The following is a 15,780-nucleotide window of genomic DNA, read 5'->3' as shown; positions in this document are numbered from 1 at the left end:
TAAATGTAGTCACAGAAAGTGACATGAGTCCGCTTATGAGATTTTAAAAAAGATTTTAAGATTTCAGTTAAAACGTAATGTTGTCTAAACATAAACAAACTGCTTTCATCTCCGCAGAGACAGGAAGAAGAGTCGAGGTGATGTGAAGGAGCAGCTGTCCTGCTGTGCTTTGTGTCAGGAGCTCCTGAGGGATCCAGTCTCCACCAGCTGTGGACACTGGTTCTGCAGACGGTGCATCACCTCAGACTGGGACCAGTCTGATCCATCAGGAGATCCTGCCTGTCCCCAGTGTGGAAAAAGATCCAGAACAAGACCTGGACTGCAGACACCCAGTCAAACCAGCCCAGTGGACGGCGGTCTGCAGGAGGTTTTAGACGAGCATAAGATCAGTCTGAGGAGGAGATGTGAATTTGTGACAGAAGGAACTGCTGCAGCAGGAACTGGAACCCCCCTCAACAGGATCTACACTGAGCTCTACATCACAGAGGGGCGGAGTGAAGAGGTTAATACCCAACATGAGGTGTGGCAGCTGGAGACAACATCCAAGATGGAGACCCTCAGTGACACTCCAATCAAGTGCCACGACATCTTTAAACCCTTACCTGGCCAGGACACACACATCAGAGTAGTTGTGATGCAGGGCGTTGCTGGCATTGGAAAAACCTTCTCAGTGCAGAAGTTCACTCTGGACTGGGCAGAGGGCTTGGAAAACCAACATGTCAGTCTTGTGGTTCTGCTTTCGTTCCGGGAGCTGAACTTGATCATAGATGAGTGCTACAGTCTTCTCCAGCTGCTCTGTGTTTTCCATCCAACATTTCAGACGGTCACAGCAGAGAAGCTCGCCATCTGTAAAGTCGTGTTCATCTTTGACGGCCTGGATGAAAGCAGGTTTTTATTGGATTTCCAGAACAATGAGGTCGTGTCTGATGTCACACAGACATCATCAGTAGACGTGCTGTTGACAAACCTCATCAAGGGGAATCTGCTTCCCTCGGCTCTCCTCTGGATAACTTCCAGACCTGCGGCGGCCAATCAGATCCCTCCTACATGTGTCGACAGGGTAACAGAAGTGCGAGGGTTCACTGACCTCCAGAAGGAGGAGTACTTCAGGAAGAGATCCAGTGATGAGCAGCTGTGCAGCAGAATCATCTCACACATCAAGGCGTCCAGGAGCCTCCACATCATGTGCTACATCCCAGTCTTCTGCTGGATCACTGCTACAGTTCTGGAGCACATGTTGACTACAGACCAGACAGGAGAGCTGCCCAAGAGCCTGACTGACATGTACTCACACTTCCTGCTGGTTCAGTCACAGAGGAAGAAGCACAAGTATGGTGAGAGACATGACAGGAGGAGGAGAAGTCAGCAGAAACTGATGAAGACTGACAGGGAAGTTCTTCTGAAGCTGGGCAGGCTGGCGTTTGAACATCTGGAGAAAGGCAACCTGATGTTCTACCAAGAAGACCTGGAGGAGTGTGGTCTTGATGTCACAGAGGCCTCGGTGTACTCAGGAGTGTGCACAGAGATCTTCAAAACCGAGTGTGTGCTCTTCCAGAAAAAAGTCTACTGCTTTGTTCATCTGAGCATTCAGGAGTTTCTGGCTGCAGTCTACATCTTCCACTGCTACACCAACAGCAACACAGAGGTACTGGCCAGAGTCATGAGAACACGCAACAATAAAGGAGTTGACATTGAGCCATCGTTGGATATCTTCCTGAAGACAGTCATGTCTGAAGCCCTGAAGAGCGAAAATGGTCACCTGGACCTCTTTGTCCGTTTCCTTCATGGCCTCTCACTGGAATGCAACCAGAGGCTCTTAGGAGGCCTGCTGGGTCAGACAGAGAGCAGACCAGAAGACATCCAGACAGCCATCAACAACCTGAAGGAGAAGAGCACCTACAGTGTCTCACCTGACAGAAGCATCAACATCTTCCACTGTTTGATGGAGATGAACGACCTCTCAGTACATCAGGATATCCAAGAGTTCCTGAAGTCAGAGAACAGATCAGAGAAGAAACTCTCTAAGATCCAGTGCTCAGCTCTGGCCTACATGCTGCAGATGTCAGAGGAGGTTCTGGATGAGTTAGACCTGAAGGCCTACAACACATCATATGAGGGACGACGGAGACTGATCCCAGCTGTGAGGAACTGCAGGAAGGCTCGGTTAGTCCTGATGTGAAATCAACATTATACAAACAGTGTAGAGCTGCTTCCATACCTGACACCGTCAGAAATATAATAAAGATATGTAGTGCTCTAAATATTCAGATCAGGGCCACCCCTGGCCAAATTGGGGCCCTAAGTGGCATTTTTTTTGGAGACACACACCGACACACATCGACACACACACACACACACACACACACACACACACACACACACACTTCCCGCTGACCACGCAATCCCAGATGTATAATAGGAATAAAATGACGCCATAACGATATTCCATTAAACTTGACAAGCTCTATTAGTAAGAACAAAGTACTGTAAGTGGAATACGCAGCACTGTATGAGTCAACTAAAAAAATAACTTCAAACTAGAATAAATAAATAGATATGAGTCTCAAATAGTCATCAATTTAAAAAAAAAATATTTTAACAAAAGATGTTTTCCTAAAAAAAAAAAAAAAAAAAAAAAAAAAAGGAACTTCAACCTGGCAAATATCTGAAAACAGGTCAGTGAAATAAACAAGCATGTGTGTTACAAATTAAATAAATTCAATTCAGATAGCCTTAAATTGATCTTCTTTATTGATGCATAGATTGATAGGCTATAAACTTAAGCTAATATATGACCACCAGCTGGTCAATTTACCACTCCTTTTTCACAGAGGTGAACGTACAGTATGTCTGGGGAAAATCACATGGAGAGAAGCAAATCTGAGTCGCACAGTCCCTCCAGTGGTTTTTATCTGCACCTGCACCACCAAGAAAAAAACATTACAACACCTGCACCGGCACCTTACGAGTCCAAAAGGCAAAGAAACTTTCCAGCTACAGCAGTGCACTGACATAGATTGTGTAACAAAGCGAAGAGGTGCCACTCTGCTCTATTTTCACTGGCTAACAGCAGCACACTGGCTTAGCTTGTCTATTCAGAGAAGAGGTTTCACTTCGGCTTATTTTTCAATCTATGTTATCACAGGCATACTACTGCTCATTCATTGGTAGTTGAATTGTTAGGTCTGTTTGATAAGTAATTTACATTTTTAAAACAAATAATAATTTAACGTAACAGACCACTGATGTAAGAGACTGCATGGTCCTAAACATCGTCATTCGTAAGTTCATGTGAATAGCCTGTACGTACAATGGTCAACACTCGGTCAAAAATCTTTTAAGTTAAATGTGTGCATGCATTGACCCAACATCAACCCTCAGGTGAAATAATTACTGAGACATCCTCTTGTCATTTTTGTTCAATCATTAATAACATATCATTTTCACCTTTTATTGCTAGAACAACGTAATCGTTAAATAAATAAATAAAGTGTTGTTTATTTGTTACCTCAGTTAATTTAAGGTAATTTCTATTTCATTTGTATGCATTTTAGTCATTAACATTAAGAACACACTATTTTGTGGTTGTAAAATAAGAGTGAAAGGTAAAAAAAAACGGAATTCCCAAAAATTAAAACGGAAAAAACGGAAATTCCAAAAATTAAAACGGCAACAACGGAATTTGGAAAAAAAATAAAACGGATTTTATAGGGCCCTAATAGCAGCTCACCCCTAAAATACTTCAAAATCAGACTTTTTGCTGTGTAATTGAACTTGAGCATCAGGTTTCTACTGCTTGGTTTCTTCTGATATTATACATGAAGCACCTTTCAAAAATTTGTATCCTGTAATACAATTTAATATTACTATAATATAATACTATATAAACACAAGAAAATCACAGACTTGACATTTAATCTGAAATTACAGATTTTCTGGCTGTCAACTCTCAGAGACTCACTGGGAAACCGTGGCCTCGGCTCTGAAGTCCAACCCCCATCTGACAGAGCTGGACCTGAGTGAGAACCAGCTGCAGGATTCAGGAGTGAAGCTGCTGTCTGCTGGACTGGAGAGTCCAAACTGCAGACTGAAGACTCTCAGGTCAGACTGCACTTTTTAATGATGTGTGAATATGTAATATTCTGTTAGCTGAACAGGAGTTTTACAGGCTTACATCTCAAATTGTTGTCAAACTGTATTTTGTTACATTACATTATTTCAACATGCAGGGGTCCAAATGGCCTCCATCTGTGGGAATGTGATATTTATTGTGGTAATTAATGAACACAGTCGACTGTCACCATGTTTTTGACTGAATATCATGATATCCATATTGTGAGGATATTGTTAGGATGACTGGTTGGTGCTTTCATGAAAGTGCAAATTAGTGCTAAATAGTCATTAGTAATATGGATATGATGAGCGAGCAGGCTGAGGCCAATAACAGAGCAGAGAGGAGCGTCTAATAAGTTGAGAAAACTGCATCCCTTTACTGTAATGCAGCCTTTAAAAGCACATCATATCTAATGTCAAATCACAGTATCCATATTATATCAATATATTGATGGGCCCACCTCTACTGCCATCACCTGGTCAGTCTGTTGAAATGCTCATAACTTTGGCCCTGATTGGTCAAGAGACTGGGTGCTGGTGTCATGTGATGCAGAAGCTCTTGTTCTCCAGTTTTACAATGAGAAGATGGTAGACTGAAGGCATCTGAGGACTTTTCACTGAGCGTTTCATTTGTTATTTATGGACGTACCTATGGCTGTTTTCACGTCTCCCGTATTTAGCACTGAATTTGAATTATTTTGGACCTTTTATCATTTCTTGCTTTCATTGTCTATTTATTTGTGTTTTTAATATTTTGAAGTCTTTTCATTCCAGGTGTTATATTTATCTTTTCATTTACTCTGATGGTTTTGTAAAGCACTTTGGAACTTTGCTTTAAAGATGCAATACAAAGTACTACTTAGTACTATCAATATTATTATTATTAATATAATAGATATAATATCTATTGCATTGGTTTGTCTTTCCTTTTTCAATATTTTGAAAAATCTCTGACTGATAAATATCCAAAACACTGGAAATTATAGCTACATATTTTATTCTTTATTCAGATTGAGGCGCTGCAGGTTGTCAGAGAGCAGCTGTGATTCTCTGGCCTCGGCTCTGAAGTCCAACCCCCATCTGACAGAGCTGGACCTGAGTGAGAACCAGCTGCAGGATTCAGGAGTGGAGCTGCTGTCTGCTGGACTGGAGAGTCCAAACTGCAGACTGAAGACTCTCAGGTCAGACTGCACTTTTAATGATGTGTGAACATGTAATATTCTGTATAGGTTTATTTATTTATTTACAGGGTTCCCCCAGGATTTTTTGAAACTGTGGTGCTGAGGTGGACGAACCCCCCCCCCCCCCCCCCCCCCCCCCCCCCCCCCCCGGCCAACAGGACCAAATGTGTCTTTTTTTTTTTTGAAAAAGAGCTCTAAGGCTCTATTGTAGTTCAACTCAGCCAGAGGTGGCCCATTGATGCTGACTGGATTTACTCACGGCGTGATGTGGTGTCAACAGAAAGCAAACAGCCGGGCGCTAGGCGTCCCTAGCAACACGGCCAACACTACCAAGCTAACGCTAACGTGCTAGCTAACGTTAGCTAACAGTAACAACACACTTTTTAGTCGGCATTTTTAGGGACGCTAACGTTAGCTTTAGGGAACGTTAGCTAACGCTAACAACAGGCTTTTTTAACAACACGCATTTTGATGCCCCGGTCATGGTCGCTCAGCCGCCCGGTAACTTTACAGGAACCTTCCTCCTCCTCGGCCTCTCAGTGGAGACACGGCAGGTGAGAGGGCCGAGCCAGAGGACGTTCCTGTAGCAGCTCCTGCCCCCCAGATACTACCAGGAACACTGCAGAAACCCCAGCCACAAGCCATCCACAACCCAAAAAAGCTCCAGCCCCGTCATGTCATATTTGGCTTTGACTATGACTGAACATTTGCTCTCACTTTAAGGAAAAAAATTCGGGATATATATCGTATATCTATATTCAGCCAAAATATATCGGGATATGACTTTTGGTCCATATCACCCAGCCCTACTGTCGGTCGCAATGCAATGTTAACATTAATAACATTAGGGTCGTTTTCACAGGCTTGAACAAAAAATGGATTAAACTTAATCTTGCTTAGGTACCTTTCTCTCGCCCTTTTCTCTCCCTCTGCTTTTTACCGCCTCCACTCTTGAGCGCGCAGCAGTAGCACAAAGCAGGCGGGTGATAACTCCAGTGCGTTTTTTAAAAAAAATTAATTGCGGCGTAGTGTAACATGTCGTGATATTTAATTTATCATTTAAAACTCTGATTATAGTAAGTATATGTGCGCAAATATATGCTATGTGTGAATGTAGGGTCGTTTTCACAGGTCATTCATACAATATACTTTAAATTGTTAACACCCGAAAAAAAAAAAAAATCATCATTCCCAAGCCGTGGCGGCTTTTATTTAGCCGTGGCGGTGCGCCACGATCAATTACATGTAGCGGAAACCCTGATTTATTTGGCATTTCTGCTTTATTTGATAGACACAGTAGAGATAGACAGGGGAGAGAGAGGGGATGATATGCAGCAAAGGACCTGAGGTCGGATTCAAACCCCCGTCTCTGTGATCAGGACTGAGCCCTGGTTCCAGTGGCGGCTCTGCCTATGTTGGCGCCCTAGGCCAAATTACTCCCTTGCGCCCTTCCATGTTTCTACTCCTACCAAAACCACTACTGCATGGTGCGCTCTTAGCCAGTGAGCCACCGGGGCGCCCGACACACAGGTTTATTGGCATGAGTGCTTTACACACAGAGACAATCAGGGGCCGGTCAGAAAGCTCTGACGTTTAGTTTAACCAGCAAAAAACAGCAAGTCACTAACTTGAACCACAGACTGGTACTGATGCTGTGAAGACAGGATCATATTTGGGGGCGCACAGGGGGATTAATATTAGGCGTGCTTTTATATCCGCTAATCTAATCCCAGACACGCGGGTGTGTTAATTATTCATCAGTGCTAATTGTTCATGTGTCTCAGATGTGCACATCACTCTGAGGACTAGTTGTCTTCACATTATCAACAGTTTCCCAGCCTCACCTCTAGGTGTCGCCAAAGGATCCATAGCTGTAGAAACGTGCGTACCCCAGCCATGAAGTTGGTGTATGCCACGTTTTTGTGCGTACGCACCCTTTACATGAGGCCCCTGGTGAGCCGTCAGTTCCAGATCTCTGCTGTGATGTGAGGAAGAAAATCAAACACATCAGGGCTCATCAACTCCATTTGTCCAAAAGGGTTTTTTTTAGGCAGACACTGTGGGGACCAGACTTTCAAATAACAACATTTTCATTTATTTAGGAATAATTAGCCTATTATTGTGTAGTATTTTCACTTTCTTACAAAATGAATAGCTGTATCAGTGTGAGCCGGCTGCTAGAAAACATGGCAAATCCATAATAATAACTAGATACTGAAGTAGAAAAAGCTCTCAGAGCTCAAGGAGCCAGTTCACTGAGGAGTGACGCTTCTGCACTCTTCCTGTCTTATAGTTTATTTTTTATTCTTCATTCAGACTGAGGGACTGCAGCTTGACAGAGAGCAGCTGTGCTTCTCTGGCCTCGGCTCTGAAGTCCAACCCCCATCTGACAGAGCTGGACCTGAGCTGGAACGAGCTGCAGGATTCAGGAGTGGAGCTGCTGTCTGCTGGACTGGAGAGTCCAAACTGCAGACTGAAGACTCTCAGGTCAGTAGAGGGGTGGAGTCAGTCCTCTGAGGTCAGCAGAGGGGTGGAGTCAGTCCTAGAGGGGTGGAGTCAGTCCTCTCAGGTCAGTAGAGGGGTGGAGTCAGTCCTAGAGGGGTGGAGTCAGTCCTAGAGGGGTGGAGTCAGTCCTCTGAGGTCAGCAGAGGGGTGGAGTCTGTCCTAGAGGGGTGGAGTCAGTCCTAGAGGGGTGGAGTCAGTCCTCTGAGGTCAGTAGAGGGGTGGAGTCAGTCCTAGAGGGGTGGAGTCAGTCCAGGCGGAGCAGCTTGGTTGCTTGGTTCTTGTGCTGGACACAGTCAGTGCAGGCAGCATTTCCTGGGAAATGTCCAAAGTGCTCAGTGGCCTCAGGACTGGACAGACAGACAGAGAGAGATCAGCCAATCAGAGCAGCCACAGGTGTGTTGGGGTCATGTGACCTGCAGGTGATGATGATGATGATGAAGAGGATGATGGTTTTGTGTTCATCCCTACAGGCTGGAACATGTAGAAGACTGGACTCCAGCTGACAGCCTGAGAGGATGTGAGTACTGAGACACACACACACACACACACACACACACACACGCACGAAGTACAAAAACAAACAAGGCTCTACAGAAAGTGTGAGCGAGCTGAAACTATATGTGTGTGTGTGTGTGTGTGTGTGTGTGTGTGTTTCCAAAAGCAGCTAAAATCAGCTGACATGACAGAAACCTGGGCGCCCTGGTAGCTCACGTGCTGCAGAGCTCCAGCTTGTCCAGGCTGAGTCGTGGGTTTGAATCCCACCTCAGGCCCTTTGCTGCAGGGCGGCCCCTCTCTCTCCCCGGCCTTTCCTGTCTCTCTCTGCTGAGTCCAATCAAAGCTACAACATACTAAAAACAACTTTAAAATTACAGAGAAAAATGAGTTTTCCTCTGTCGATTTATCTCATACATAATCCTGGTATTTTTTTTTCCTTTATTAGTGAAAGAAAGGTGAATAAGTTGAGTGTAGATAGTGACAACATTAGAAAACATATTAGAAAAGGAGAAGACAGGACTGAACAGATGTGGAAAGAAAGAAAGAACCAGACAGGAACTCAAATAAAACAACACAGAAAATAAAAATAAGAAAAAAAAAATTAAGAAAGCAAATTAATTGTAGTTTACTTTTGGTGTTTGTGTGTGTGTGTGTGTGTGTGTGTGTAAGGGGGGGTGTATGAAGGGTAGGGGGCAGGCAAGGACAGAGAGAGGTAGAGAAAAAGAGAGAAAGAGAAAAAAAACCTGAAGGAGAAAAAGTAGAAAGAATTGTCTAATTTGTTTAATTTTTGATTTGTTTTTCTCTGGTATTTTGGGTGGATATGAAATCTGCCTTACAAACTGAACCAAAAATGAGCATTAAAAACAATAAACTAAACAAGCAAATCCTCTTTAAAAATGAATGAAAACCAAACTCAAATTGAAAACACAAAGTGTAAAATGACATTAGTTTTGATTTTTAATGAAAAATGCAAAACTATAATAACCTTATGAGAGCCAAGAGAGTGTGAGTGAATGATGCTTTCTGAGGTGTGTTGTGTGTCTTCTCCCCATCAGATGCCTGTGATCTCACACTGGATCCAAACACAGCGAACAGAGAGCTCCGTCTGTCTGAGGACAACAGGAAGGTGACGACGGTGTTTGAGCAGCAGCCGTATCCTGATCACCCAGACAGATTTGACCAGTGGCCTCAGGTTCTGTGTAGAGAAGGTCTGACTGGGCGATGTTACTGGGAGGTCCAGTGGAGTGGATGGGTTTCTATAGCAGTGACTTACAGAGGAATCACAAGAAGTGGTGATGACTCTTGGCTTGGAAACAATAAACAGTCCTGGAGTCTGAGGTGCCATGATGACAGCTACTCTGTCAGTCACAACAGGAAGTCCACCAGACTCTCTGTCCGTCCCAGTGGATCTGACAGAGTAGCGGTGTATCTGGACTGCTCTGCTGGGACTCTGTCCTTCTACAGAGTCTCTTCTGACAGACTGAGACTCCTGCACACCTTCAGCTATACCTTTACTGAGCCGCTCCTCCCTGCGTTTGGTTTGTGGTATTCTGGTTCTAGTGAGGTTGAGCTGCCAGTATTTCAGAAACAAACTCTGACCTGAAAGAGTTTAGAACATGTTTGGCTGATTTGTGATTTATAGTTACTGTTTTTTTTTTTTTTTTTTTTTTTTTTTTTTTAATTGTATCAGGCATCTTGGTGGATAATTGTTAATTGATTGATTGGACAGGTTTGTAAATATAATGAGTCATGATGATGTTTATATATTCAAATTCCTAATGTTGTGCAAAAGTGTCATTTAAACCTCCTCCTCCACCGATTACACACACACACACACACGCACACACACACACACCGTCATTTCTTTCTTGATATGGGTCTGCAGCCGAGGCAGATATCCTCCTGTCATTTGCTCATTTGTCCACCAGGGGGCAGGCCGTCCCTGCAGGAGCATGAACACACACTCCTCTGCTCCAAACCCCGAGGCCGAGGGAGCCGAGGAGCTTCCCTGCCGTCTCCGGGCTTCGCCACTAGTTGTCATCGTGGACACACACACACACACACACACACACACACCCTCTCTGTACAGCATTACTACACAGAGATATGAGAGAGAGGTAAAGGCTGTTGCTATTGTGGTCTTTATTCATGTTTATTCATATTTACTGGTCTTACTGTCTCATTGATGCTGACCACAGCCTCAATCAAAATATCGATACATTCACTGACCCTCGTTTTTTCCATTATTACACATTAAATCAATGTTAAACACAATGAAGTATCAATTACAACTCAGTCACACACCAGAAACACTCACAAATATTCTATAATTATTCATTCCTGTCTGTCCTTGCAAGAGTTTTTTTTGTCCTTTGTGAAACAATAAACAAAGTGCTGACATTGTGAACCAATTTCATACTTTTTTTTGTTTTGTTTTGTTTTGTTTCCTTCTTCTTCCTGCTCTTTGTGCATTTATCCAGAAAGTAGACGGAGTGAGTACAATGATGGAGAGAAGTAGGGCAGCAGCACCGAAGCCAGGGTTTGAACCCGCAGTTTTTCTTCTCTCCACATATTCTCTCTCTCTCTCTCTCTCTCTCTCTCTCTCTCTCTCTCTCTCGCTCAAAAACAAGAAACTGATGATGAAACTTGGACAGGCAGACATGACGCTTTGCTGGCTTTGCTTGGATTCTCACACACACACACACACACACACACACACACACTGAGAGAGAGAGAAAAACGATCTCAGACACACTCGCTGGATACAATGTGTGTGTGTGGATGTGAGTTTGAGTGTGTGTGTATGTGTGTGCGCGCGCTACAGAAGCCTCTCTTTGTGAACACAACTTACGCAAATATTTGACCTTTCACTGTATATAACACTTTCCCAAAATAGGTGAAAGAGGAAAATGCGTGCTGCAGTTCCCGTGTTCGTCCAGCAGGGCGGACGCTGAGCAAACAGCCGTTGTGAAACTCCAGAGACACCGAGAATCGAAAAAAAAACGCAGCGCGGCCGAGCTTCATATCTCTGATGCAAGCGATAGCAGCTCCTCCGGTGAAAGGGCTCTGTATGCCGGTCTGGAAAGTTTCCATGCATTCACTTTAATTTCCACATAAACCCTGGTTTTCGACACGCTCTGTGAAGCATCGCTTAGAGGGAAAAGACTTGATATGAAGAGCTTTGTGACACATTTGAAAAAAAAAAAAGAAAGAAAAAAAGCACAGTTTGAAGGCATTCTCTTATAGTCCAGTCATTTTAGGAAAAAACCCTAGGACAAATTGCAAGAGAAGCAAACTCAACTGATTTTGTATCCTCAGTTTGTCCTGAGTGAGGGGAAAAAAGGAATCCCATTGGTGGAAAGATTTGAAAATCACCTCTATATGACCATATAATGCCAACAAACAGCCTTTTTAACACACAGGGGAAAGGGGTTCAACATTTTACTCTCAGATATCACTATAAAAATTCACAAGTTGATTACACACACAAAGACAAGAAAAAAAGTCAATTACAAGTTCTTTGAATTATTCTGTTTACACATGCATATCACACATTATCTGATTTGATATGCGCTAATAAGGGATATAAGGAATAAACGCCAGAACAGATATTTAAACAGTGAGTTAAAAGGTTACTATATATATAGTAACCTTTCAAAATTCTGTTCTGGCATTTATTCATTTATTTTGCAGAAAGCACATAATCTCATCTCAACAAGTCTAATTATATGCAGGTTCTCACTATTCATGTATATTAGGTTATATTATAGTCTTGAGACTGTGAAATATGATATATTTTTTTGATTTTTGCATATCTATCTATATATAGGCAAGGCAAGGCAAGTTTATTTATATAGCACAATTCAACACAAGGTAATTCAAAGTGCTTTACAGAAACATTATATAGATATCTATATAGATAGATACAGATATATATCTATATCTGTATCTATCTATATTTTTTTGCCTTTTTCTGTCTACATTGATACAAAGTTAGCCTGAAAGTAATGATTTTTCAATATTCTTTTAAAATTAAGGATATTCTATGAAGGCAGTGTGTTAAAACTTCTGCGATTTTGCTGCATGGATGGATGTGTGCATGTGTCTGGATGTGCACAGGGTCTTAAGTGCTGATTTTATATTTAAAAAAATGCCAGTAAACTTTTTTTTTTTTTAATTTTTATTTTTATTGCAGGTTTTCACATTATCAATTACTGCTTACATTAATTATGTAATTCATCCTGCTACATTTTTACAGGCTGTGCACCTACAAGACAAGACAACAATGGACAAAGGACAATAAATAGATAATAAAAATAAAAAACTACAGATGTGAGACAAAGCAACAACAGTACAGAAACAAAAAGAAAAAATAACAATACCCATAAAAAAAAAACCTTTGACTTTCCATGCTAATGAGGTGATAAATGTGTCAGATGAGTGCACGCTGCCTGAGAGCGTCTTGGTCTGCTCGAAATGTTTTACATGTGTCATTTGTTCCACTACCGTGCATTAAAAAATAAAAAGGCATCATAAAGCCTGAATGCTACGTGGAAACTTTATACCACGCTACCCCCATCAGCTCAGACAACACACACACACACACACACACACTGCACTGACTCAGAGGCCTTGGTAATGACAGTAAATGCCGTCTGCTTCAAACACACTCTCCCGATTAAGAGTCTAGTAAAGAGTTTAAGAGGAGGAGAGAATGAATGGAGGTGGGGTGGCATTTGGAGGGTGGGAAAGTGGGGAAGAAGAGGAGAAAATGGGAGAAATGAGGGTAAAAAAATGAGGGGATAGCAGAGGAGGAGGAGGAGGAGAGGAAAGGAGGAGTCAAGACAGGATAGGAGAGGCAAAGAGATTAGAGGAGATGAAAAGATGGAAGGAATGGGAGGAAGCTGAGACAAGAGGATGAGAGCAGATGGACGGTGATAGCAGAGGAGATGAAATGGGAGGAGAGGAAGGGGAGGGAAGGCAGGAGACAGGAGGAGGAGAGGAGTGAGGAGGAGAGGAGAGGAGAACAGGGAGGGTGTACGCTGATATTTAAAGATCCAGAGAGTAATCCCTCTGTCAGCGCTGCCCTAAAAACAAAGAGCCAAATTTGAACTTTCAGACATTTCAGGCTCAGTAACTCCAGCAGCATGAGCAGGTCCAGAATATTTCAAGACATCAGAACTATTTTTTTTTGTTTGTTGTCTTGATTTAACAGTAAAATGTAAAACATGACAAACAGGAGCAGTCAGACTTAGCCACCATGTCCACCATGCTGCAAAACCACATCCACACAACACACACACACCCCAGCTGCATCCGCAACACACTGCCCAAAATGAGAAACCTTAACTTTGACCTTTGACGCAGATACTCCAAAAATTAAATCAGCTCATTCATCACTCATTGCCATTCCCTCTATAAAGTTTCATCTGAATTCGTTAATTACTTTTTGAGTTATCTTGCGTACAGACATACGGACAAACAAGGAGGTAAGAGAAGCTGCGGTACGTCCGGTGGCCTGCAGGACCAACTGAACTCCTCATTCTTCCTCGTTGCTCCTCATCATCAACATCAGTGAACTGCCTGTTTCTTGAACTCTCGCATCAGGACTCGAGTTGGATCACAGGCCAGTTTTTATGTGACACTTTAAAGTGAAGCATGCAGTCCATATTTTATACTCTGAAACCGACAGTGACGGGGCGAGAACCGAGTAGAGCGCGTACCGCCTGAGACCATTTTTGCTGGTAGAAGGAAAAATACATCCACCCCCATTACATTTCAATATAAAGGCATTCTTAATTTACTGATGGAAGTATAGCCTGTCAACAGAGATGGACAGAGTACTCGACCCCAGTACTTGAGTAAGAGTAAAAATACTACTGGTCAAAATTTACTCCGTTACAAGTAAAAGTAGCTCAGTTGACATGGTACTCGAGTAAGAGTAAAAAAGTACTTGCTTTTAAAGGTACTTAAGTATCCAAGAGTACATGCTTTTAAATTTACTTAAAGTAAAAGTAAAAGTAAGAGTAAGAGTAAATTTCTTATTTTTTACATCAATGAATTACTGTAATTTTTTCAATTTATAGGACCTTGTAACTCTTGTTTCAGAGAATTAACTCTTGGAAACCACCTGCACTGATGTGCTTGCGTGTAAAATCACAATGTTATACAAAGCCTGCAGAAACACCTACAAAAACAAATAAAATGAATGAGATCATAAGAGGATCATAAGACTGAGACTCTTTCTTCTCCTGCTGCCGCCATTGTCGCGGTCTTGTTTTGAGTTGTTGAGCATGGTTACTTTGGCATTATCCTTATTTGGCGACGTATTTCCGCTTTTACGTAGATCCCAATGGAGAACGTGTACTGTGATAGGTTTCCTTCTTTGACAAACACAGCTTGTGTCCAATAGTATTTTAGAAAAAAAAAAAAAAAAAAAACACAGCCGACTTTAAAGTAACGAGTACTTTTCAGCCTTCCTAGAAATTTACTCGAGTAAGAGTAAAAATAATTGTCTTGGAAATGTATTCGAGTAAGAGTAATAAGTATCAAAGAAATCTAATACTCAAGTAAAGTACAAATCCTCAGAGTCTGTACTTAAGTACAGTACTCAAGTAAATTTACTCCGTTACTGTCCACCACTGCCTGTCAATGACCCGCCTCTATCACCCCTATTTTGGCCTTGTTGCACTGGCTTCCTGTCAGTTATAGAATCCATTTTAAAGTCCTTGTTTTGGTTTATAGAGCTCTCCATGGTCAGGCACCAGAGTACGTGTGTGACCTGCTTCATCCTCATGTACCCAACAGGTCTCTTAGGTCTGTAGACCGGAGTCTGTTGGTTGTGCCTCGTCCTATAGGCTAAAAACCAGGGGTGACAGAGCCTTTCAGTGTGTTGCTCCCGGGCTGTGGAACGCTATTCCACAGGACCTGAGAGTCTCTGCTACTGTGGACATGTTTAAAAAGGAACCAAAAACATACTTGTACAGGCAAGCTTTTCCTGAAAGGTCATAAACCAACCATGTTCTGACTGTCACTGTCTTTTGATAACTTTGCTTTGTGTTTTTTTTCCTGTTTTTATTTGTCTTCTGTGTTTTTATAGGTTTTACTGGTTTCCTTTGTTTTTTACTGTCATTTTGTGAAGCACATTGCGAGCCTTTCTCTGGGAAAAACGCTATATAAATAAATTTTACTTACTTACCTATTTACTTGCTCTTCCTTTGTGTCATGTAGATCTGTTTCAGCCAGTCAGCATGAAGCCCTCACCTGTGGCTCAGGTGTGCTGGAGAGTAGCTGGAGGGGGCTTGTCAGTGTTGGACTGAGTGGGTTCAACAAACATTTGAATAAATGTGGCAAAGCATGATATTGAAAGAGACGTTCACATGGTCAAAGTGGCCTAAATGTGACACCTAGTGGACTGGTTTGGTACTACAACACCATCCACGGCTGGCTTGTTTCTCTTTGCAAATTTTGCATTCTTGTATACTTA

The 15,780-nt window shown here is 42.4% G+C and overlaps 1 protein-coding gene across 1 annotated transcript in view; it reads left to right on the top strand.

The window, feature by feature from the left end:
- Positions 1-15,780, top strand: part of LOC115369197 (NACHT, LRR and PYD domains-containing protein 14-like) — a gene marked incomplete at its 3' end in the record, with an annotated part of 48,351 nt that overhangs the window by 483 nt on the left and 32,088 nt on the right. Inside the window, exons 2-5 of the mRNA XM_030065765.1 lie at positions 152-2,163; positions 3,931-4,101; positions 5,124-5,294; positions 7,611-7,781. Coding sequence (XP_029921625.1) covers positions 152-2,163; positions 3,931-4,101; positions 5,124-5,294; positions 7,611-7,781 — 2,525 coding nt within the window. The remainder of the gene's footprint in view (positions 1-151; positions 2,164-3,930; positions 4,102-5,123; positions 5,295-7,610; positions 7,782-15,780) is intronic.

The sequence above is a fragment of the Myripristis murdjan genome, chromosome 12 (genome assembly GCF_902150065.1).
Source record: "Myripristis murdjan chromosome 12, fMyrMur1.1, whole genome shotgun sequence".
In the NCBI taxonomy this organism is placed as follows: domain Eukaryota; kingdom Metazoa; phylum Chordata; class Actinopteri; order Holocentriformes; family Holocentridae; genus Myripristis; species Myripristis murdjan.
The sequence above is the reverse complement of the archived record's forward strand: the minus strand, read 5'-3'. Positions and strand labels throughout refer to the sequence as shown.